Source organism: Xiphophorus hellerii, chromosome 19 (assembly GCF_003331165.1).
Source record: "Xiphophorus hellerii strain 12219 chromosome 19, Xiphophorus_hellerii-4.1, whole genome shotgun sequence".
Classification (NCBI taxonomy): domain Eukaryota; kingdom Metazoa; phylum Chordata; class Actinopteri; order Cyprinodontiformes; family Poeciliidae; genus Xiphophorus; species Xiphophorus hellerii.
Window position 1 is genome coordinate 24,703,733 of NC_045690.1, and position 22,575 is coordinate 24,726,307.

Consider the following 22,575-nt stretch of genomic DNA (forward strand, 5'->3'; position numbering starts at 1 on the left):
ACAGTACTTTTCAGGCCTCATTTTTGCCAACTATAAAGTTTGCTACGAGGAGGATTATGGTATGGATGGAGCTGGGCCGCTTTGCTCCGGCTTTATGCCAGTTTGGTGTAGAGGAACTTGACTGGTCTGCAGAGTGTTGACCTAAACCTGGTTGAGCACTGCTGAGATGAATTAGAGCAGAGACTCTGATCCAGGGCATATTGCCCAACATCACTGTCTGACCTCGCCAGAAATGATCCCATCTTTCTTTAAATACACTTTTACACAGCCTTCTCATGAGAGGTGAAGGTGTTCTAGCTGAAAAAGGAAGAACCATTGCCATATTAAACCCTCTGTAGTAGGAATGGGAAACCATTTCGTTCCGTGTGGGTGCAGGCAAGTGATCCGATATACAACTAAATATATATTTATATTTCCAGAATACTTCCTTCATTTTTGTTTTTGGCCACAGTTCCAGTCCTAGCTCATTCATATAGCACAACTGCAAAGTTGACCAAAGTGTTGTATGGAAGTACAAAAGGACAAAATAAAGACCCACCTCTCAATTCTCCCCATATCTCTCATGCTGTACTAAAAAACGGAGAGTCCAGAGGTGTTTTCCAATAAGATTTAGTTGGAGTCTGTGTGATGTGTGGGGTGAGTTTATTCTAAAGAGCCACAAACGCTCGATCAGCTTGGTGAACAAGCCTGAACCTTGTGATCGTTAGATCTGAGGGATCTGGAGGGCTTTAGGAAGCCTGGCAGACTCTCGGGAGGCCGTTTGTTCAGTACCTTATAATCAACGGTCAACAATAAAGATTTCGAATCCAATTCCAAAATAAACAGCAAATCAGTGAGGAGAAGCAAGTAGGCTACTGGGAAAATATGTTCACGCCTTTTAGTTCAAGTCAGAAAATGAACTGCAGCAGTCTGGATGGAGGCTGACCTGACTAACACCGACAATAATCCAGTTGTAATATCTTAAAAAGGTTGGCTCACCTGTTCAAGGTTTTAAGAACATAGAAATCATTTAAATTTTGCTGTAAAATGCATACCTTCTATTTATATTAAAGTATTAGATTTATTTATTTTTTTTTAAATGAACTAAACGGGGTTGGGGATTCTTGAAAATGTCCATCTAGAAAAGGAAGGAAGTTTGACATGAGAATAGGTAGGCACTCTTCAATTTGTTGGGTTTTTTACACAGTTACCCAGCATATTTTTTGTGGAGCTTTTTTTGCCGGAAGATTTTTCTATTTATTCAATAAAACAGAGAATCCATCAACTGTTCCAGCAGACTGAGCTGAGGATAAACTAAAACAACGGCTGATTGGACCCGGGTAATTCTCACCTGTCTCTGCCGCATTGCAGAAGTTTTGCACTCGCGTTTCTCTGGGGAGACGATTTGTTTAGATTTGGATAAACTGCTCTGCACACAGGTTGTTGGTATGGTGATCAGAACATGCAAATCTGACGGCCCATCTGTGGGCACAGATTGTATGTCTGTGTAGAGAAACGATAAATCTACGTTTACAGAAAAGAAACATGACTTGAACTCTTGGTGTTCTGCATAGTTCGCTGTGCAAAGATTTAGAACATTTCTCTACATAAACAGATGATAACATAATTGCATTAGAGCTGGATGCACACAGAGTGAACATATGCATTGTGTCTTGGTGTCGGCACAGCTTTACCATCTGCCACAGTGACATGCAGCTCCTCAGGTCTGTTGTGCCAAATCAAAAAGAGGCTACATGAGTTAAGACGAGGTTTCATAAGTGGAGCTTTTATGAAGAAATAGAAAAAAACCAGCGGGGGGAGTTTATGGGTTCTCACCTCAGGCCGATTGCTGATATTGAAGGTTTCAAAAAGTGTTGTGTTTAAAACTGATCAGATCTTCTGTTCTAACATTCCTACCCATTTAAAGCTACAGGATGTGACTTTTATAAAAAATTTATATTTTTTTAGATATTTGTTGAAACTCACCATGTAGTTGACAGTATGGTATGAGACAGGTAATCTGTTGAAAGCTCCTTTGCCTTTTCCCAGTGCTAACAAAAAACAACCAATCAGAGGCAGGAGGCGGGTCTTAGTGCTGTCTGTCATGCACACCCTATTGGTCTATGCTACAATACAGCTTTGTGAATGCTAAGGCTAGTTAGCATGGCCACCGGTGATGGCAGATGGACCAGTTTTGATGCAACAGTAAGTTGTTTCTCCACCTTTAGCACATTCACAGGTTGATTGACAGCGCTAAGCTCCTCCTCCAGCCTCTGATTGGTTGTTTTTGGTACATTTATTCAGACAGTAATAGCAGCACAGGGAGGAGTTGGAGGAGGTAGATTTTTTTTCACAGTTTATCTGTCTCATATTACACTGTCACAACATAGACAGTTTCATTAAATATGTAAAAAAAAAAACATTTCTTATATAAAAGTTACATATTGCAGCTTTAAGCCCTTTCACTGAGAGCAAGGAAGAGAGTTCCAGAGTCGTCTTAGTCAGTTAAAGCAAAGCTCTGTCTTCTTTTGTTTCCAGCTTAGTGTGGTGATCTATCAGCAGCTCCTTATCACATGACCTCAGAGGCTTTCCTCCACCAGCCTGATGTATCAGAGGACTACTGGATTCTCTGGAGTCCTCTGATGTAACCCGCTGCCTGGTCAGGAAAAGCTAACAAAGTCGGAACAGGAATTTTGAAATGCACTCTGGAATAAACCAGCTGGATGTTTATTTCAGAAGCCCGGTAGCAACGTTCTGAACAACCCGCAACCGACCTCTGTTTGATGAAACACAAGCAATGAATTATCATTTCCAGTTCGGGATAAGAGACAGCAGAGTTGACACAGCAACATGTCTCAAATGATAAAGTCAGGATGGAATCCCAAGTCTAACTTTCTAACAGAGGATTTTACTTCTCCAAGGATCTGCTTTATATTGAACATTATTATTTCTGGTCCAAAGGTAACTATTTCTGTTTTGGGTTTTTTTTCGACATTTAATTGAAGAAAACCACCAGCCAGCCACCTTTTGATGGAGTCTAAGCACTTTAGAAAAATGTATGGCTTAGAAACTGTACAATGTACAACTGAATATCATCTGCATACAGTGATGACAGTGATATACAGGTGGAACTGCGTCTTTAAAAGTTAACAGAATGAGTAGATGCATTAAAAATCAGAACTGACCACAAAACAAGAATGTTGTTGTTGTTGCTGCTCACTGCCAGTCAGCTGACTGAATGATGGTTACTTCACCTCAGTTTACTGCTTGGAAATATCCCTGCAATATTATTATACAATAGAAATTACAGATCACTTCTGATGGTTCAGTTTTGTTCTAGTATTTGCATCAAAATAACAATAATTGAGTATTATAGATACAGTTAATATCAATATCAGTATGTTTGTTTTTGCAGCAGTAAAAATGTTTCTTTTCTGTTTTCCTTTAATTAAAATTAATTGTAATTTGTCTGAGATTCTTTAATCTAACTCAAGGTGATATTGTTGTAGTGACCCACGCATGTTTTTCAAAGAAACTTAACTAGTCCTGTGTTTTTCTTTCTTTTCATTTGTATTTGTCTGTCTTTCCCTAATGATGCTTTTGCAACAGGAGTTGCGATACAAATCTAGTTAAAGTGTTGCACCTTTTGAAAGTGCATTTCAGCATTTTCTTGTTTGTTTCTCCTTTTCTTATTTGGTTTTAAAAATTGACCAAAAAAATCTGTTTTAGTTCAAATATTGAAAGAAATGTTTTCTGAATACCGGCAGCTCTTCCCTGATAGACATTAATAACACTAACTTATGTCCAGCGATGTGAGATTTTATTTTATTTTTTCCTCTGCTGGTGTTATCAGAACATTGAATTAAAACCATTCATTGCAGGCTTGCATCAGCTCAAACGCTGGTCATTTTCTTCCTCATCCTGATCTCCTCTTTGACATCTTTGGGGTTTCTTTGAACCAAGCAAATGCAGAACTGCTATCAGTGATAAAATCCAGTTTTTGGTAATAGCCTTTAGATAATAATGAAGATAAGATCTCAGTCCCGCCAACAACGATATGACTTTGAGGGATCTTCTTTAGAATAGGATATTTAATATGCATGAGGTAAAGGAGGGCAGGAAATGAAGCTTCTGTTCAGCAGAGATATCTGTTAACCAGCAAATGTGTGGACGTGCGACCGGATTGGCTCGGCTGTGTGTGTGTGGGGTGGGGGGGGGGGGGGGGGTATGTATAAAACCTAAACCTAAGAAACTGCTTACTGGTGACTGTACTGACTGTTTTTTTTTCTCTTGGTTTTTTTTTTTCTCCCACCTGCTGCACATGCAGAGAAGTCTCAAAGTTTCGTTTTCTTTGATGACGGTAAGCTGTGTTAATTGGATGAAAATGTCAGCATCAGCCCCTGCGAGGCTGCAATCAGTCGTTCACTTCTCTACCAATCACCATCAGTATGCCATTTGTGTTTTTTTTTTTCCTTCCACACTCAGGACTGGGTTGCTCCATCTAGTCATCAAATGATTACAGACACCAGGGAAATTTCATAGTGTCACAGATATGCCTCTTCACCTGCCCCTTAAATCTGCCGCAGGTCCATCCAGCAGAGTCCGTTACTTTAGGTTCTTTTCTTGTGCAACAAGAAAAAGGAAGAAAAGAAAGAAAGAGACAGCTACTTGTTTTGCCCTCAGGTTCTTACTCATTCAACACTTTAAATTTTGATCACGTTACAACTGCAGTCATTACAAAGCAGCACATAATTATGACGTGGAAGGAACAGGATACATGGTTTTTAAAAAAACGTTGCTGAAAAAAATCCGGCTTGTTTGGTGTAGATGTATATATTTATATATTTTTGCCAGTTATCTCAAAGTGAAACAGTCATTTTATAGGGATTCATTACACAGTGAAATATTTCATGATTTTATTTATTTATTACCTTTTACATTTTTAATGATTATGGCTTATAGGCAAAGAAAAGCCACAATTCAGTGTCTCAGAAAGTCTGAATATCACATTAGATCAGTCTATGACACATGTTTTAAAGTCAAAGTCAGGTTTATTTTCAGGGCACATTTCAGCAGGAGGCACTAAAATATAAGAGTCTTCAATTATGAAACAAGAAATGACATTGCATTTTGTCAAATTGCAAGTACCAAGTCATTCTCCCTGGTGCTGTTCCATGTTTTACTGCCACAATTTGTCCTTCCACTGAATTTTCTGTGAATATATTTGGAAACAGAACTCTCAACAACCAACTTCTAAAGCAATGACCTCCTGGTTTCCCCACTTTGTGACAGGTGAATATTTACAGGGTCAGGAAACCTTTGCAGGTGTTTTAATTAGCTGATGACACCAAGAGTTTCCATTTAGCACCTTTTTCATAACATTCTCGTTTTCTGAGACGCTGAATTTGGAGTTTTCACATCAAAATTACAAGAAACAAAGGCTTGGAATATTCTTCTCTGTGTGATGATTCTACATAACATACAACTTTCTCTTTCTGAGATGACTGTAGGGGTGGGCGTTTATCGCATTGTTTATCACTTATTGTGATAAATTTCTTATCGTAATAAGAATTTTGATTTATCGCTATCATAAATTCCAATTGGTGATGTTTAAAAACCCTCCAAACTGTCCCTGCTGTCGGGATTGTTAGTTTTCTCCACTGTTTATTCAATGAGTGTATCATTGATACACTCATTGATTTAGGATTAAATTTTTAAATTTAATCCTAAATTTAAAAATAGGATTAAATGCAGTTACTGTGAGCGGTTTTGTTGTTCAAATCACACTTGTTTATGTGACTGCTGTCCCAATTCCAAATATTTAGTAACAAATAGTTTTAATTTATTTTGCAAACTTGATTTCTTTCTCTTGCCACTTCACAAATGCAGATAAATTGCGTCGGTCTGTCGTCTCAAATTCTAATAAAAACAGATTGATGTTTGTGGTTGTAACATGACGAAACAAAGAGTTTTATAAAACATGATTTAAATTTCATCAAAGCCTCTCAGGGATAATAAAGTGTGACCTCTGACCCAGTCCCAGTGACCCCTTTCATCACCGTTTGACATCATAGCCTGTGTGCGCTGCAAGGTGATTGGCTATGATGGATTATTACTGTAAACGTTTCACCTGCTTCCTCAGTAGGGAACACTCCCCTGGTTTAATCACCGTCTTCAAAGCTCCTCACACTCACAAGAAGCCAATCATTTTTTTCTTTCCCTCCTCTGTGGTGTGTGTTCGTGAGTGTGTGTTTACTGACAGGTCGAACAATGGTCGAGGCCACAGTCGATCTTTTCTTGTTTTTTTTTTCTTCTTTTTTTTTTGCAGTACATGATCTTTATTAAGAACACCTCAGGGCATAATAGAAAAGGTTTTTATATGTGAAGGCCGGGGGCTTTTCTTTTCTTTTTTTGTACAAATTAAAGAAACGCTGATAACCTCTGTGTTCTTTTGTAGAAGCTCATCTCTGTAGATGTTCTCCTTTTCTTTGATGTTCGACTGGCACACAGACCAAACGAAATATTAACATTTGAATTATTGGCCCGGTTTAGCATGTTTATAAATTCATCTCGCGCTTATTTGTCGCTGTCAGTCACAAATTATTTACTACCTTATGGGATCTGGAGGGAGGAGGGGGCAGTAATCTGTTTTTTCTACCTTACAACCAAACTGCATGGATAACACAATAAATGATTCCACCAAGAACCCAAAGATGAAAGTGGGCTATCCAGCCATCCATTATTGCCTCCTTCACATTTATTTATTATTTTCCATTGAAGTTTGTCACGTTTGATATGCTGTGTGTAGGGGTGTGTGATCTTTTGTGTGTGTGGGCGTGTGTGTGTGTGTGTGTGCGTGTAGAAACAGCGATGTTTGTATGGCAAATACTGACGAAACCATGCGGAAATCTTCACTTCAATGACAAGATTTGAAGAAATCTCAATTAGTCACCTAGACGATCACACCAGCAGTCTATCCATACACACTCGACTTAAGAGTTTTAGCCATAAAATCCTGCTTTTAAATTGGATTTTTTTTTTTTTTTTAAATCAGCCACACAGAGCATAATTACCGTAATTTCCAGACTACTAACCGTACCTGGACATAAACTGAACACCGTAACTTACTAATTTTGTTCCACTGGTCTAAAAGCCACAAGTTTCCCAATTGTAACATGAGATATTTACACAAAAACCTCTTGCACAAGTTTTTTTTTCATTCTCACTTTTAGTGAAATATGAAGTGGTAAAATACACAGATGCGTACGATTTCCGAACAGACTGTGACCCTGCTGCTGAAAACAAAGCAAAAAACATGACAAACAATTTTTTTTCTCACTGTCTAGTTAAATCAGATCAAACGTTTATTATTTTAGCTTAGTTAGAATTACCAAAATTATTTCTATTTGCTAAATGCCAGAAAACTTAGCATTTAACCCAAATCATGAAGTTTAAAAGATAGTTACCTCTGACCCTGAATACATGTATGTAAACTTTTGGATTCGAGGAAAGCTACAAAACCATCTCTTGCTAACAAAATGTTGTTGCTAAGTTTTCTTTGTGTTTGCCTAATACAGATTTCAACTGTTTTGCTCTTTTTCCACACTTTGATATTTCCAATTCAAAGTATCTAAATATCAAAGACTATTTGAGAAAATACAACATTTACTCTTCTATTGAGTCTTTTTGCATCACTGTGATGGAATTGCTGAGCATGAAAAGCTTCGTCAATGTAATCCCATTTCATCTCAGGTTTGTGTCGTCTTGTGCTTTGGATCACTGCAATACTCAGACTTGTTGGTCTGAAAACCTCTAACCAGCCCCATCACAGTATCTCTACCACATGTGACTGTTGGTACAATGTGTGTTTTTATGAAATGTGTTATTTTTACGATAAATCTAATGTGGTGCACACCGTCCAAAATGTTCCAGATTTGTTTCATCATTTGCGGAGGAGTTAGAAATCATAGATATTGTTTGTTTTTTTGGGAGGAGGTGAAAAAAGGAGTGCGTTTTTGGTCAGTCGTTTTCTCCAGTAGATGCAATTTTTTTTTTTTGCAACATTCTTATAGTTGAATCACAAACACAGATCCTTAACTGTTGCACAAGAAGTCTGCAGCGCTTTAGCTGTTTTAAGTAACAGATGTTGGAACATTTGATTCTTCTGCATGCCCCGGATCCATCTGACTAATAAACTGACTAAACATTCTGGCCTGGTTTGTTTAGGTTTTTAATCGTTTGGAGTTTACTCTCTTTGAAAAGAAACCAAACCACAGGGAAAAAAAAAAAAGTTGCAAGATAACAAACTCTTCAGCTGATTCGAACCAAAGCAAACACCAACTCTAGGCGTGAAAACCCTTAGTCAGAACCTCCCATTTATTCAGTATCATTTCTTTTTTATATTAAAACTGGTGTTACATTCAAATAAATCTCAACAGTCACATGGATAAAGGCATTAAAAGTATTTCAGTAAATGAGGAAGTGCTGCTAGATTGAATTAAAAAATAGTTAAAAATGAAAAATAGTGTCTCTTTTTTTATGAGTTGAGAGAGTAAACCTTGTAGATGCACTGTGTTCACGTTGTGCACTGACTTGTGTGTACAGCGCACAGACATGAAAATTATACAAAGCAATTATAGCAAAAATATTAAGTGACATGTTTATCACTCCTAACTGTATTATTAGCCGTTAGCTTCTCCGTTTGTGTGACGTTAGCCTGATAGTTTGTTGGCTTAGAGAACCATGTGACCTTGGTGAGCACATTAGCTGCTCTCGCTCTGTGTTTTTCCTCCACTCTCCTGTAACCTCTGCTACTTTCTTTTTTATCCTTAATCCCCCTTCTCTTTTCCTTTTAATCTTTTCTTCCTCTGCCGTTTGTCTGTCTCCATTTCCCGCTCTCCCCTCATCTCGTCCCTGACGTCAATGGGAAATTGGATGGTTTTTGATTACTACTTGGCTGTCAGGCTTACTGCTATTAATTGAATTGAATCCCTGTCCATCTCCTATATTTCTCTGCCCTCTTTTTGTTTCCTCCTTTTCTATTCATCTTGTCTGGTTTTTTGGGAGGTTTTTTTTTTGTTTTGTGTTTTTTTTTCCCTTTTTGACTTTCATGCCTCCCCCCCCACCCTTGTGTGCTTTTACTCATATCGGCCCTGCTTCCATTTCTTCCTCTCCCCATGTGCACTCCCTCTTGTTCTCCTTTCCTGCCTGTTTCCTTTTCTATTTATTTCTCTATTTCCTCTCTCTCTCTTTCACGCCATGCAACCGCTTCTTTTCCCTTCTTGTCCTTCTCGTCTCTTTTATACTCTACTTTCTTAATTTTTGGCTACACGCGCACACACACACCTCTTTATTATCCTCTGCGCTCTTGCTCCTTGAGCACAGCGATACTGTTGTCATGGTGACGCCCATCATTTTCTGGCATGAATGGAGGATACTTTATTGATGAGATGGCATGGCAGAGGGAGAGAAAAGAAGAGTGATGGAGAGAAAGACAAAGACGCGCAGAAAGAAAGAAATCACTGGCAGGGAAAATCAGAATGATATGGAAATGATCATCCCCGCTGCTTATGATACAAAACATTTCCAGCCTGTCATTTTCCTATTGCTGATTAGCTAAAGAGGATGCCACGAGACAAAAAAACAAGCCGAATGGTCTTGGCATATTCAGTCCCCGCGAAAGAAAATCCCTCAAAACCCAGCAATTCATCCTTTTTTAGTGTATGTGAAGTCATCCTGGAGATTCCTGTTATCCGGCAGCAACGTCCTGCCCTCAGCAGCGCTCCCCGTTTAATCATTCTGCAGCATAAATATGTCAGCATATTAAAATGTGTTTTTCAAAATGACTGCTGGTGTTTCCCCAAGGTTGGATGGACATCCTTATTAGCTTGTCGTGGTCTGATGTTTCCTCGGTGCAGCCAGGCGTCACTGTCTAAAGCAGAAGCTCATTAGATATGTCTGATGTAGACATTATATGGAGAGTCTTTGCACAGTATGTTAGGCAATACCTTCCTATCCAACACTCTGTTTTAACCCATTATATGATGAAATTAGACATTTTGCAAAGACATTAATGCTCTAAGTCAACTAGAAATATAGTTACTTATATTTCAGCTCTGCCAAGTAAACATTAAGTTGCCATGAAGCAGCTGTATTTGTTGCACTGGAAAAATGATATTTTTGAGTGGCAAACTCAATGTGGCGATGAGAATGAATGTTATCTTTAGCTAACTTGTGTCTGACATCTGACCTACAGTTCATCTGCTGTCTGAGACAATCCAAGGCGTGACGGCGACAGCCACCGGAGTCCAGTACCAGCAGTCCTGGCTCTGCATCCTGTAAGCATCTGTTCCTCCGTCTGGGTATTTTCATGCATGATGCCAGAGCTTTTTTGGTGTTTGTTTTCAAACATTAGCATGAAAGAAATACTTTAATTTTGACACAATTTGATGAAAAAAAAAAAGATAAACAAGACCATATTTCTTAAGCTTTTGCTTTTTATTGCACCTGTAATTACATACATCTAAAGCTGCAGTATGTACATTTGATATATTTCTGAAAACTTTCACTATTTTGTGACAGTATAACAAAAGTCAGATAATCTATCAAATAATCAAGCTCCTCCTCTTCCTCCCTGACCGACTATTGTCGTCTGAAGAAACACACCGCTCCCGACCAAAACCAACCAATCAGAGCCAGGAGGAGGGTCTTAGCGCTGTCAATCAAGCTTGTGTTTGCGCAGCAGCTGTGCTAATGGTGGAGAAACAAATTACAGTTACCAGAAAACTCTATCTGCCACCATCAGTGGTCATGCTAACTAGCTTGCGCATTCACGGCAGGTTGAGGTTCACTGACAGCGCAAAGCCCCTCCCCTTTGCTCTGATTGGTTGTTTCTGACTGGCGGCAGTGCATTTCTGCAGCAGGACAATAGGGAGAAAACTGGAGGGGTTTTTTTTCCACACATTATTTGTCTCAGTTTTAATTCATATGTAAAAAACATATATTTTTAATAAAAATATTCTGCATCTATAACAGATTTTTTTGTATTTCTGACTAAATAACCACTGCATAAAGAGAGAAAAACTGAACAAAAGCATCGAAGCTACTGGACCTATCAAACATACTGAAACATTACAGTAATAACTATTTTAGGGGGGAAATGATTCAAATCTGAAATATGTGTTTGTGTTTAGCTCCTGAGTCGTTGAGCAAGAACCTTTCAAGAATTCAGACTTATGTCTCCATCAGCTTTTCTGACCTCCCCACTAAAAGTTCTGCCCATTCTTCAGCACAGTCCTGTAGCTCTTGTGTAAAGTACATGCTTGCATAACTAATAGTTGACTTCTTAACAAACTGTCCCGTCTAAGCGGATCTTCGCAGGTTCTTCAGAGTGGTGGCGTTCAGCTTGGCTGCTCCTCTTGATTAACTCTCTGGGTTTTTCAGGTGGATTGGAATGTTCTGGTGAACTAAACCGCGCTCAATAAGAACTAACTTAAAGCTTGTTATGTTGCTTTGCATAACCTGGTAGTTGGATTCTATCTGCTAATTAGGCGACTTCTTTAGGGAATCCATTGCACTGGATTTTATTTATTTACCTCGTGTGTGTCACCTCTTTTACTTATTTTTTTTAATCCTTTTTAAAGACCGGAAAGTATCTATGAAATGATAATGTACCCTCTAAAGAGTTTCATGCTTGGTAGGACAGCATCAGTCATTTGTACAAGTATCTCAAAACAGCACATTGATATTCAACTCAGAGAGCTTTCTCTCTCCCTGTGTAATTATAAGAGCAAAGGAGGAAGTTAGCCGATGCTGATAGTGTTAAAGTCCACCGCGGGAGAGGGTCAACACCGAGGAGAGAATCAGCATAGCATCAGATTTTAATGTCTGCCGCTAACTGACATGTTTCTATTTTTTTTCAAGCAGGAACACAAATGATTTGTTGAATTCAGGAAGATCTTTTCAACCCACATCTAATAATTCATGTATCTTGTTAACTGGAAAAGCAAAAAGAAAAGCTGTGATTTTTTGAGTTTTTTTTAATCCTACATTTTTGTTCAGTGTTATGTATTCAATATTCAGGATCTTGCTCAGATATTCTGTGATTTGTTGATTTGTCTTTACTGATGGATTTCTTTAATGTTGATGTTGCTTTGGCATTTTAGTAATCATCACTCAGACATCCTTAGCATACTGGTACCAGTGGAAATCCCCTTTAAAAAAAAGCTTCTTCATGGATAAATGAATCAATTGAGAAATCCCAAAGAAACTGTCTTAACCCTATAAGTTTCAAATGTCTGCCTGGATAGTTTTGCTTATTTTACTTGTGCACAGTTCTTTAAATGTCCTGTGAGTAAATATATATGTGCCCATTTATCCATAACAACTGAAACTTTCAGTATCCTGCAAGTTATTTTTGCAATTAACCGTCTATTAAAAGAATGCTCCTCAGATTAATTTCACTCCCTGCCACCGCGGGGGTGAAATTACTGTAATAACCTAATATTCTCCGGAAAGCACAATGTTTCCCCTTTCAGAAACCAGTGGAATTTCTCAGATAGCGCAAAGTGCGGCGGAACTATGGCACTGCAAATTTGGCTGGATCGTCGCCGCTACGTTCGGTCTGGAAGGGTTAAGGTGGAACAGCACAGGCTCCACCTTAAGAAACTTTGATTCTCTTATAAATGTATAAAAATGTACTGAATGGGATTACATAAGAACATTTCTAAGTCCTGTTTGAAACAAAAAGCTCTCTTGCTTCCCCCGTGGCCCCGCATTATCCATGTCCTCTAAAACCGACAGTGATGACTTTCTCTCTTTCTTTCTTTTTTATGAAAGTCAATAACGTCAGGGGAATAATGTCCAATGTGTCACAACTTGTTTTTTTGTGTGGTTATATGTGTGTGTTCATATGTTCTGCTGCTGCCCTCTGCACCTGTTTAATTTCCCCTCAGGGATAGATCAAGTTTTATTGAATTAAGCTGAATAACTTTGTTTCTGGTTCTCCATTTTCTCAGTCTCTCAGTGTGTTTGATCCAGTAACTCTCCCTGACATTTCATTGTTACAGGATGACATAAAAATGTCTCCTTGTCCAAACGGCATCCTGCTTGCTACGTAGTTTAAAAAATGTGTTTCCTGCCATTAGCTCTAATAAAGTATAACAGGAATTCGCAATATTCATTTTGAACAGGTCGAAATTTCTTTTAAGCATGCTATTGTTGAGCCCTTATGAAAGAAGTGATAATTGGATCTAACAGCATAAACATTGCAGACCTTTCTCCAATATCTCCTTTATCTTAAAACTTCTAGAAAATGGTGTCAGAAAAGCTCATTTCTTTTATGGAAAAACTTGTGAAATTCAGTCTGGTTTTTATAAACTTTATTCCACATAAACTGATTTATTCAAAGTTTCTAATAATTTCATGTTGGCTGACTCTGGAGCATCCTCTGTAATGTTTCTCCTGGATTTTGCATCTGCCTTACACATTATTGATCACAGTATTCTGATTAACTATAGGCTCCAAGGTGTAGTCAGACTTGTGTGGGGTACCACAGGGCTCAGTATTTAGAGCTTTTCTTTTGTACATTTTCCCCTTTGCCAAACAAGAAGGAAATCTGTCTGATGTGAGTTAACCTCTCCATGCTGATGATATTCAGCTCTTCTGTTCTTTTAAGCTAACATAATATTTCAAGCGTTATTTGTTGGTATTTTGGCGTCTTCTGCCAAACCAAACCCCAGGAAAATTTCTCTCTTCTGCAATCCCACTGGAGTACTAGTAAACTTTTTTCCTTCTGAGAAATATTTCTAAACAACAAACTGTGGTGTTTAAAAGCTGAATTAGAGACGATTCTTCATGCGTCTATTTCATCTCCTCTTGATTATCAGAACCTTTTTACATGCTTACCATCTCCAGTCCCCACCAACACATTTTAGAATTCGTTTTAAAATTTCAGTCCTTACTCATGGAGCCCCATGTGGTCGAGCCCCAGCCTTTATCTCTGACTATCTGGAGCCTTACAGCTTTTCTGGCCGTCTGATATCGTCCCGTCTTGGGCTGTTAATGATTCCTCAAAACACATTTTAAGACCAGAGGGGAGAAATCTTTTAGAGCGGTGGCCCCCAGATGGTGGAATCCGCTGCCTTCATCATTCTGTTGATTCTTTTAGAAAGAAGCTGAAGAAAATTCATCCCGACAGGCTGGTAACCACTTCTGTGCTGTACGATGTTAAATATTTGCTGTTTTATCTTTTATTATTCTACCTTTTGTGTTTATAATGTTGGTTTTTATTGTGGTTTCTGATCTGAGAAAAGTGACAGATGAATATTTTTTTTTACTTCCTTCCAGTTGTGAGGTCACGTGTGAGCGAACACAAGTCTAGCCAGAAAATTTGAATGCTGTCTAACTGTTGCTCCACAGAAAGAGGTTAATCTATGGAAATGAAGGGCACCGCTGGTGGACTGAGGCACTGACATTTGTAAAAAAAAAAAAAAAAAACTCCTCCTTCTTCCACTCTCTGCAGCTGCAACGTCAAACATCTCCAGAGGCGTCATGTGTGTATCTCTCGTCTGGAAAGGCCGCAAAACTGGGGGGAGAACTGCTGCGAGGTCCGCTATGTCATCCTGATACTCGCCCCGTCCAAAATGGTAACACCTGCGGCAAGATTTACATTTTATCATTCATGATTCCATATATATTTCTTTTACCTGTTACTTATATTTAATGATTGTAATTTGTGTGTAAGATTTCCCAATTTTGTAACGCCAGCCATTTTGAACGTTGATTTTTTTCATTAATCATTAAAAATGCCAACATCAGGTTTTCCATATTTACTTGCAAGTGACTTGCAAAAGTATTCATGCCCCTTAAGTTCATTGGGATTTTCTGTCATAGATCAACACAAATTCAAGCAATAATAGTGAAGCGAAAGCAAAATGCTTTTCTACAAAAACAAAGCAAAAAAATAAAAAATTGTTGCATGTAAATTAGGTATTCATCCGCCTTTATTTGGACAAGCCTAACAAACACAGCATCACCAATTGCTTCACAAAAATACTTCATTAGTAAAAAGATCCAACCTACATGTGAATGCATCTCAAAGAGGAAAGTCAGTCTGCACAACCCCAGAGTCCAACCAACAAGATGGTTCAGGAGAACATTCAAAAATATATAATACACAACTCTCACTTTGTATCTTTGTTTATTCTTAATGTGGGAAAGAGGAATGCACTTTAAGTGAGTGCTGTTATCAATATTTGCTAATTTGTCTGACTATAACGCCAACTGTTATGTGAAATCCTCCTTTGTTTGTTAGAAAACGCTGGAGAACAAACAGCATCATGGAGACCAAGGAACAGGCCGGAAGGTTCTGGGAGGAAGCTTTGGAGAAGTTAAAAGCAGAGATAGGATATAAAACGATATCCGTCTTTCAAAAACTTACATTCTACGACAGAACCTGTTGTGACATGGCCATCTACCTCTGGACAAATGTGGATGGTAGAAAGAAAGCCATTAGTGAAAGAAAATCTAAGACCCATTTGCAGCTTATTACAAATCACAGTTTATTTTGATAATATGCTTAAAGTTTTCATCTAAATATTTATTGGGGGTTTAGATAAAAATAGTTTTGTTACATTTTTGTATTTATTTTTTTATTGTCGAATCTCCTTTTGTTCCATCAAAATGTGAAGTATTTCTGGCAGCCATAAAACAGCTCAACCTTTCTGTTCCTTTCTGCTCCATCTCGAGCTTTTAGCACAAATACATACCTGGATAAATGCATTCACAGTTACACATCACTCCCCTGTCGTCAGAAGGCTGAGTGTTGCCCCATTCCAGCAAGAAAGCCACCTCCCAATATCTGCCTTTTATTGCTAGAAAAACCAAAAAATGTTTGTCTCATTCTGTCCTCGAGTACTTTATTTGCCCAAACCGACAAGAACACACCAGTTTCACCAGTACGGTCATGCATGGTGGAGAGGGGGGAGGGGCTAGCCTGCAATCAGAGATGCCTCAGCTAACTATAATATATTTTCAGCTTGTTTGAGTATCTGGTCTCTATCTCATTTTCCCACACCAGCCCTTATTTATTTTTGTTCCTTTTTGTAGTTCCTGCAGGATTCTCCTCGCCGGTCTTAGAGGCAGCAATCAAAGCCACTAATGGCATTCTGAGAGACATTATTCTGAGCCCCAAGTAAACACAAAGACCTATTATGCCTCAATTATGCTTTATGGTGACTTCCTCTGCAAGAGAACATCTTTGAAGGGGCACGATGATAATAATGAGAATTTCTCTGCTCAGTGAACGTACAGTGTGTTAATCTATATCCGTCTTGCTGGAGCATTTTCCATCACTAGTCAGTCAACAACCCTCAGAGAAGTTGTTTTTCTTTTTCTTTGCTTAATTGCCCATGGTAAATATATTTAGCATGCAAGAACTTTTAGATTTTTTAAAATTATTATTATTTCATTACTTGGTTTCATGTATGGTTTCACAACAGTGTGAATATCCTCTAAAAATGTCAACATTTTGAGGCGTTACCGCCGCGGCCTTCAACATATTTTCTATGGTTTTATGTGCTATAAAATCTAATGATTTTATAGGGACCATCATAATAGTGACGCTCAAGGAAAAAGATGCAGGGCTTTCATTTCCCCTCATTTTCATTCATCTTCATGTGTTAGTATTTAAAAAAATTGCCTAAATTTGTACATAGTTTGGCTTAATAGCTTAAAGGTGATTTGTAAGCATTTGATTCAGGAAGGCGACTTCAGTTACAATTTAATCAGAATCAGTTTTGATGGGATAAAAATAAATGGTAGACGGTCACATGTCTGTGAAACATTGGTAAATACATAAAGAAGCTTATCAAAATATTTTGTTCCAACCTCTTTTAAGCTTCGTCTTAAGCCATTTACCACACGACTGCTGAACATCCCCACAACAATATGGTGACAGTTTTTCTGGACCTTTTCCACTGTTGCTTTTCGATAAGGCTGCTCTGTTTTTCTTCACAGTGGGAGGTTCGGTGCCGAGGATTCACTCTCGCAGTCAGAGCTGTGACAGAGGGTTTTCAGGGTTACTTTTCTCGAGAGAGCACAAAAGGCAGAACAAGCTGCGACAAAATATGTTTTAGAAATCCATGTTCTGTGAGAATGTCTCCTCGATGACTGGTTTTTGTGCTCATCAAAATCACTCAACTGCAACATACAGGTCAGATTGCATAGAAACAACACTTACACACACAAACACATTTTCTCTTTACACATGGTCTAAAAGTAACAGACGGTAACTCAAGTCTGACTTAAGCAGATTTCAGACTTGGAAAAACGTCTTGGACTCAAATCTCATTTTTATTCAAATTCAGAAATACTTTATTGATCCCAAAGGGAAATTAAATGTCGTCTCTAATTTTGACTTTGAGCTGCTTCTATTTTCTCCTCAGTCCCTGAAGGCTTGTTTTTTTTTTCTTATTCAACACTTCCTTTAGTTCACTGGTGACACAAAGCGTAATATTAAGGAATCATTTCACTGTTCTGGTGGACGGTGTTGTCCAAACAGAAGTTTATGTACTCGGTCACACACCCAGTCATGGCACTAATGTCCTGTTCACGTGGCTGGCAAAGAGCAATCCAATCTTTAGCCTAGAGATGACATCAAGTTGGGGTGTACGCCACAGGCCGACACTGACATGATACATTCATCCTCCTGTGAAAGGGCAGATTAGATTTGTATAATTGTTCTATATGACTTATAAACAATCTATCCCTGTTAGCTGTAGTTTAATAATAATGACCACACACTCCTCTTGAGCTGAACTTTACATAAAAATGACTACAGAACAAAACCACACGCATGCAGTGCAGCAGGAGTTGCCTCCTTTCCTCCAAAATCTCTTTTCATAGGATCTTCCAATGTCCCCACACTACCGGCCCAAGTATGCAGCTCAGGGTTTTCAAAGAGAGTTATGCTTGTAAAGGCGAGTTACTTCCTCGTTCATGATTTCTTTAAGAGAATGCATCTAAAACGGTTCGTGTTGGTGAAGCTGGGTTTCAAAACAATAGCGTCTGAAAATACTTTGAGGGATTATTAAGGAAGCAAAAAACATGAAGCCAAAAAAACCTTCTGAAAGCACATGCGCACGCACACCCCCACACGTGCACGTACACGCGCACACACGTACAAAATCCTTCATAAAGGTTTTGCAGACTTTGAAGTCTCAGTTTATTCTCCTGCTGTTCAGCAAAAAGTGCACAAATGTGGATGTCAGTAATGTTTCATTTGAGCTAAGCTTTACCTCACTTCAAAATTCAACATGTAGATTTAAATTTGGAAACAGGTTCTGGAATCAGTGCTGTAACACAGAGTTCTCTATCAAAACATGAGATTTTCACCGTAAGCAACTACAAAATTAGCACAGGGATTGCCTCAAAAGGCCATAAGATGAAGAGGTTCAGTGGATGTCAAATGGCCCAAAAGATCAAAATTAATGGTACCGTTTAATGAAACTGTTTGCCCCATACAGGTTCCTTCTGTTTTCGATTATTTTTTTTCACATTCAGATAAAAGATGCAGTATAATATAACATAAATGTTGATTTTCTTTATTGCGGGGAGCAAAACCTGCCATCAAACATTTGTGTTGATTTAATTGTGTTGAGAATTATTTTATATCAGCCATATTGTATGTTTTGAAACAAGGGTAGTCTGTTCATGGTCATGCCACAGCATTTCAAGTTGGGTTTTTATCTTTGCTCTGCTGCATAGTCTAACCAAGGTTGAACTTAAGGTCACCCAGGGACGCTCACTACTGTTCCATATTTTAACTTTTATTGGATATTTGATCTCACATGAAGTGCCAAAACATTCAAAAGGACTTTTAACCCTTTCCCGTCACTTTGTTCCTCATCTGATCTTTAATTGCCTTAGCATAAATTAAGCAAGACGCGATGGCTGAAGGCTCTCATTAAGACGGTCCGTTCTATTCGTTGCATCCAAACGAATCAAAAATAATCTTAAGAAAGGCATCCCTAATGCCACGGCAAAAAATAACGTCTCAGAATTCCAATATCAAACAGAAGTCGACATCTGGCAAATGCTGTCTGTCCACCTTGACTCATCTGAGCATGAGGCATCACTGATGCAGAGTCCTCCGTTCATCATTGGTATCCTGTCAGTGTGGAACATGGCACACACATCAAGTTGTGATGGAGTCAGGTCACTGCACAAATGTGGGCACAAATGGTCTCTGGTTTCCTGTTGATGCCTCTCAAGTCCTCCCTCATTCTCCCATGACCCATTATCCTGCAGAAGGGATAAAGGAAAAGCTGGAGCTGCGCAGCGAGCTCAGGTTGTTGCTTCCCTTTTTGGTTTCCCTCAGCCGCTGCACTCAGTTACGTTTGGCTAAACTTGCTAACTAATTGGAGGCGATTCCAATCCAAAAACATCGGAGTTTATTTCGAATGGTATTTGAGTAATGTTTAAAATGTTATTGCGTCTGCACAGAAGTCGGCCATTATTGACACAGAAAATGGAGGCCACCAGTCTTCTATCTGTGTGAATCATGTACCTATAGCAACATAGCTAAAGGCATCGGTGGCTTTTATAATGGAAATATATTTTCTTATTTAGTTTTTAAAGAATCAAATGAAATAGATTTCTTTTATTTTTAATATCAGTTTAATCAGTTTACTCATAAATTAACGAGATGACCGGTCAACTAAGTACCTAATAAATCATGTTATTTTTCTATTTAAATAAATATTTTTAATGGTTTATGATAAAAAGTAGTATCTTATGGAGCGCTGTGATGTAATCAAACCATTTGGTGTTTTATGTATCAGTGAAATTGTTTAAATAGAGCTTTCCGAGATCAAAGATAAAATGTACGACAAAAATAATGTGCCAGACTAACAAAAGATATTAACTTTGAGATTAAAGTTGTAATAGAGAATAAAGTCTCGATGATGCAGGAATAAACTCAAAATTCTACCAGAATAAAGAAGCAACACTAAGAGAATGAAGTAGTAATTTTATAACTTCTGCACTAAAAAGTTGACTTGAAAAAAGGGAAATGTTGAGCCTTTTGTTATATTTTGGTATTTATAAATATGGTATACTTAATATTTTAAAACATTAGCATCAAATTGTCATCAGTTGTAGGACTTTGATACAATTGTACAAACTACAGAGTATTTTGAAGAAAGAATCACAGACTAGACTGGTCATAATTCTATCAAAGTTTTGCTCTCATTAAAACAATTTTTCCTATTAATTCCATGACTTTCTAGCAATATTGTGTCTTTTGTTGTGCTAATATTATGACATTATTTAAAAAAAAATCTTAGTCTGGCTCTGTCGCAAAAAAATCCCCTTTTTTCTAATAATAATTGAAGCAAACTTTAAAACAGTAGGATAGCCTCTCCTTGGTCTGCCACCTAATCGTGGTGGAGGGGTTTGAGTGCCCCAATGATCCTAGGAGCTATGCTGTCTGGGGCTTCATGCCCCTGGTAGGGTCACCCAAGGCAGACAGGTCCTAGGTGAGGGACCAGAAAAAGCGCAGCCCAAAGACCCCAATGATGGATAAAAACATTGGACCTGGCGTTCCCTCGCCCGGACGCAGGTCACCGGGGCCCCACTCTGGAGCCAGGCCTGGAGGGGGGGCACGATGGCGAGCGCCTGGTGGCCGGGCTTTTACCCATGGAGCCCGGCCGGGCTCAGCCCGAAGAGGAAACATGGGTCCCCCCTCCCATGGGCCCACCACCCGTGAGAGGGGCCAAAGGGGTCGGGTGCAGTGTGGGATGGGTGGCGGCAGAGGGAGGGGATCCTGGCGGTCCGATCCTCGGTTGCAGAAGCTGGCTCTTGGGGCGTGGAATGTCACCTCTCTGGTGGGGAAGGAGCCGGAGCTAGTGTGTGAGGTCGAGAGGTTCCAGCTAGAAATAGTGGGTCTCACCTCGACGCATGGCTCTGGTTCTGGAACCAGCCTCCTTGAGAGGGGCTGGACATACTTCCACTCTGGAGTTGCCCAAGGTGAGAGGCGTTGGGCAGGAGTGGGCATACTTGTTGCTCCCCATCTTGGCGCCTGTACGTTGGGGTTTACTCCGGTGAACGAGAGGGTAGCCTCCCTCCGCCTACGGGTGGGGGGACGGGTCCTGACTAGTTTGTGCTTACGGGCCGAACGACAGTTCAGATTACCCACCCTTTTTGGAGTCCTTAGAGGGGGTACTGGAGAGTGCTCCTCCTGGGGACTCCCTTGTGTTGCTGAGGGACTTCAACGCTCACGTGGGCAATGACAGTGAGACCTGGAGGGGCGTGGTTGGGAGGAACGGCCCCCCTGATCTGAACTTGAACGGTGTTCTGTTGTTGGACTTCTGTGCTCGTCATGGATTGTCCATAACGAACACCATGTTCAGGCATAAGGATGTCCATATGTGCACTTGGCACTAGGACACCCTAGGCCGCAGTTCGATGATCGATTTTGTCATTGTTTCATCGGATCTGCGGCCGTATGTCTTGGACACTCGGGTGAAGAGAGGTGCGGAGCTGTCCACTGACCACTACCTGGTGGTGAGTTGGCTCCGGTGGTGGGGGAGGAAGCCGATCAGACCTGGCAGGCCCAAACGTGTTGTGAGGGTCTGCTGGGAACGTCTGGCGGAATCCCCTGTGAGACAGAGCTTTAACTCCCATCTTCGGCAAAACTTCGAACACGTCCCGGGGGAGGTGGGGGACATGGAGTCTGAGTGGACCGTGTTCCGTGCCTCCATTGTCGAGGCGGCCGATCGGAGCTGTGGCCGCAAGGTTGTCGGTGCCTGTCGCGGCGGCAACCCTCGAACCCGTTGGTGGACACCTTCTGTGAGGGTTGCCGTCAGGCTGAAGAAAGAGTCCTATCGGGCCTTTTTGGCCTGTGGGACTCCGGAAGCAGCTGATGGGTACCGGCAGGCGAAGCGGCATGCGGCTCGGGTGGTTGCTGAGGCAAAAACTCGGGCGTGGGAGGAGTTTGGAGAGGCCATGGAGAAAGACTTCCGTACGGCTTCGAGGCGATTCTGGTCCACCAGAAGCTGCTACCCCCGCGACCCGACCTCGGATAAGTGGAAGAAGATGGATGGATGGATGGATGGATGGATGGATGGATGGATGGATGGATGGATGGATAGCCTGTGTGATACAGTCAGTGTTTGTCATTTTTCTGTCTCTCGTAGAAAAGCACCAAGACAGCGATGGAGCTGGGCAGGACGTTTGGCACCCTTTTCTCTGACATCTCCTTCAGGCAGAAGCTGCTGGAGACAAAGACGCAGGAGGAGTTTAAGGAGGCTTTGGTGTTCCAGAGGCACCAGCTCACAGCGGCCAACCAGCAGCCCATCGCTCTGGGGAAGAAGGAGACGGTCCCCCGCAATCACAAACCTCTCAAGGTGCACTGCAAAAAGTCCCTTTTCAAAAACAAGGGAAAAAAAGTACAAAAATAGGGTATCATTTTTTTTTAAATAAGAAAAATTATCTGCATACAGAAAAAGAAAATTTATCTTGTCAAAATTTTCCAAAACAAGAAAAAATATCAAACCAAGATGAATCTACAAATACCTTAAAATTTGTGTATTTTTA

At 39.9% G+C, this 22,575-nt stretch overlaps 1 protein-coding gene across 5 annotated transcripts in view; it reads left to right on the forward strand.

The window, feature by feature from the left end:
- slc4a11 (solute carrier family 4 member 11) overlaps positions 1-22,575 on the forward strand; it is a 142,562-nt gene that overhangs the window by 79,911 nt on the left and 40,076 nt on the right. For 4 of the 5 annotated variants that reach the window (XM_032547115.1, XM_032547120.1, XM_032547116.1 and 1 more), the window contains 4 exons: positions 4,307-4,339; positions 10,235-10,316; positions 14,501-14,624; positions 22,176-22,385. In XM_032547115.1, coding sequence (XP_032403006.1) covers positions 4,307-4,339; positions 10,235-10,316; positions 14,501-14,624; positions 22,176-22,385 — 449 coding nt within the window. The remainder of the gene's footprint in view (positions 1-4,306; positions 4,340-10,234; positions 10,317-14,500; positions 14,625-22,175; positions 22,386-22,575) is intronic. The other variant, XM_032547117.1, reaches the window with a different exon arrangement.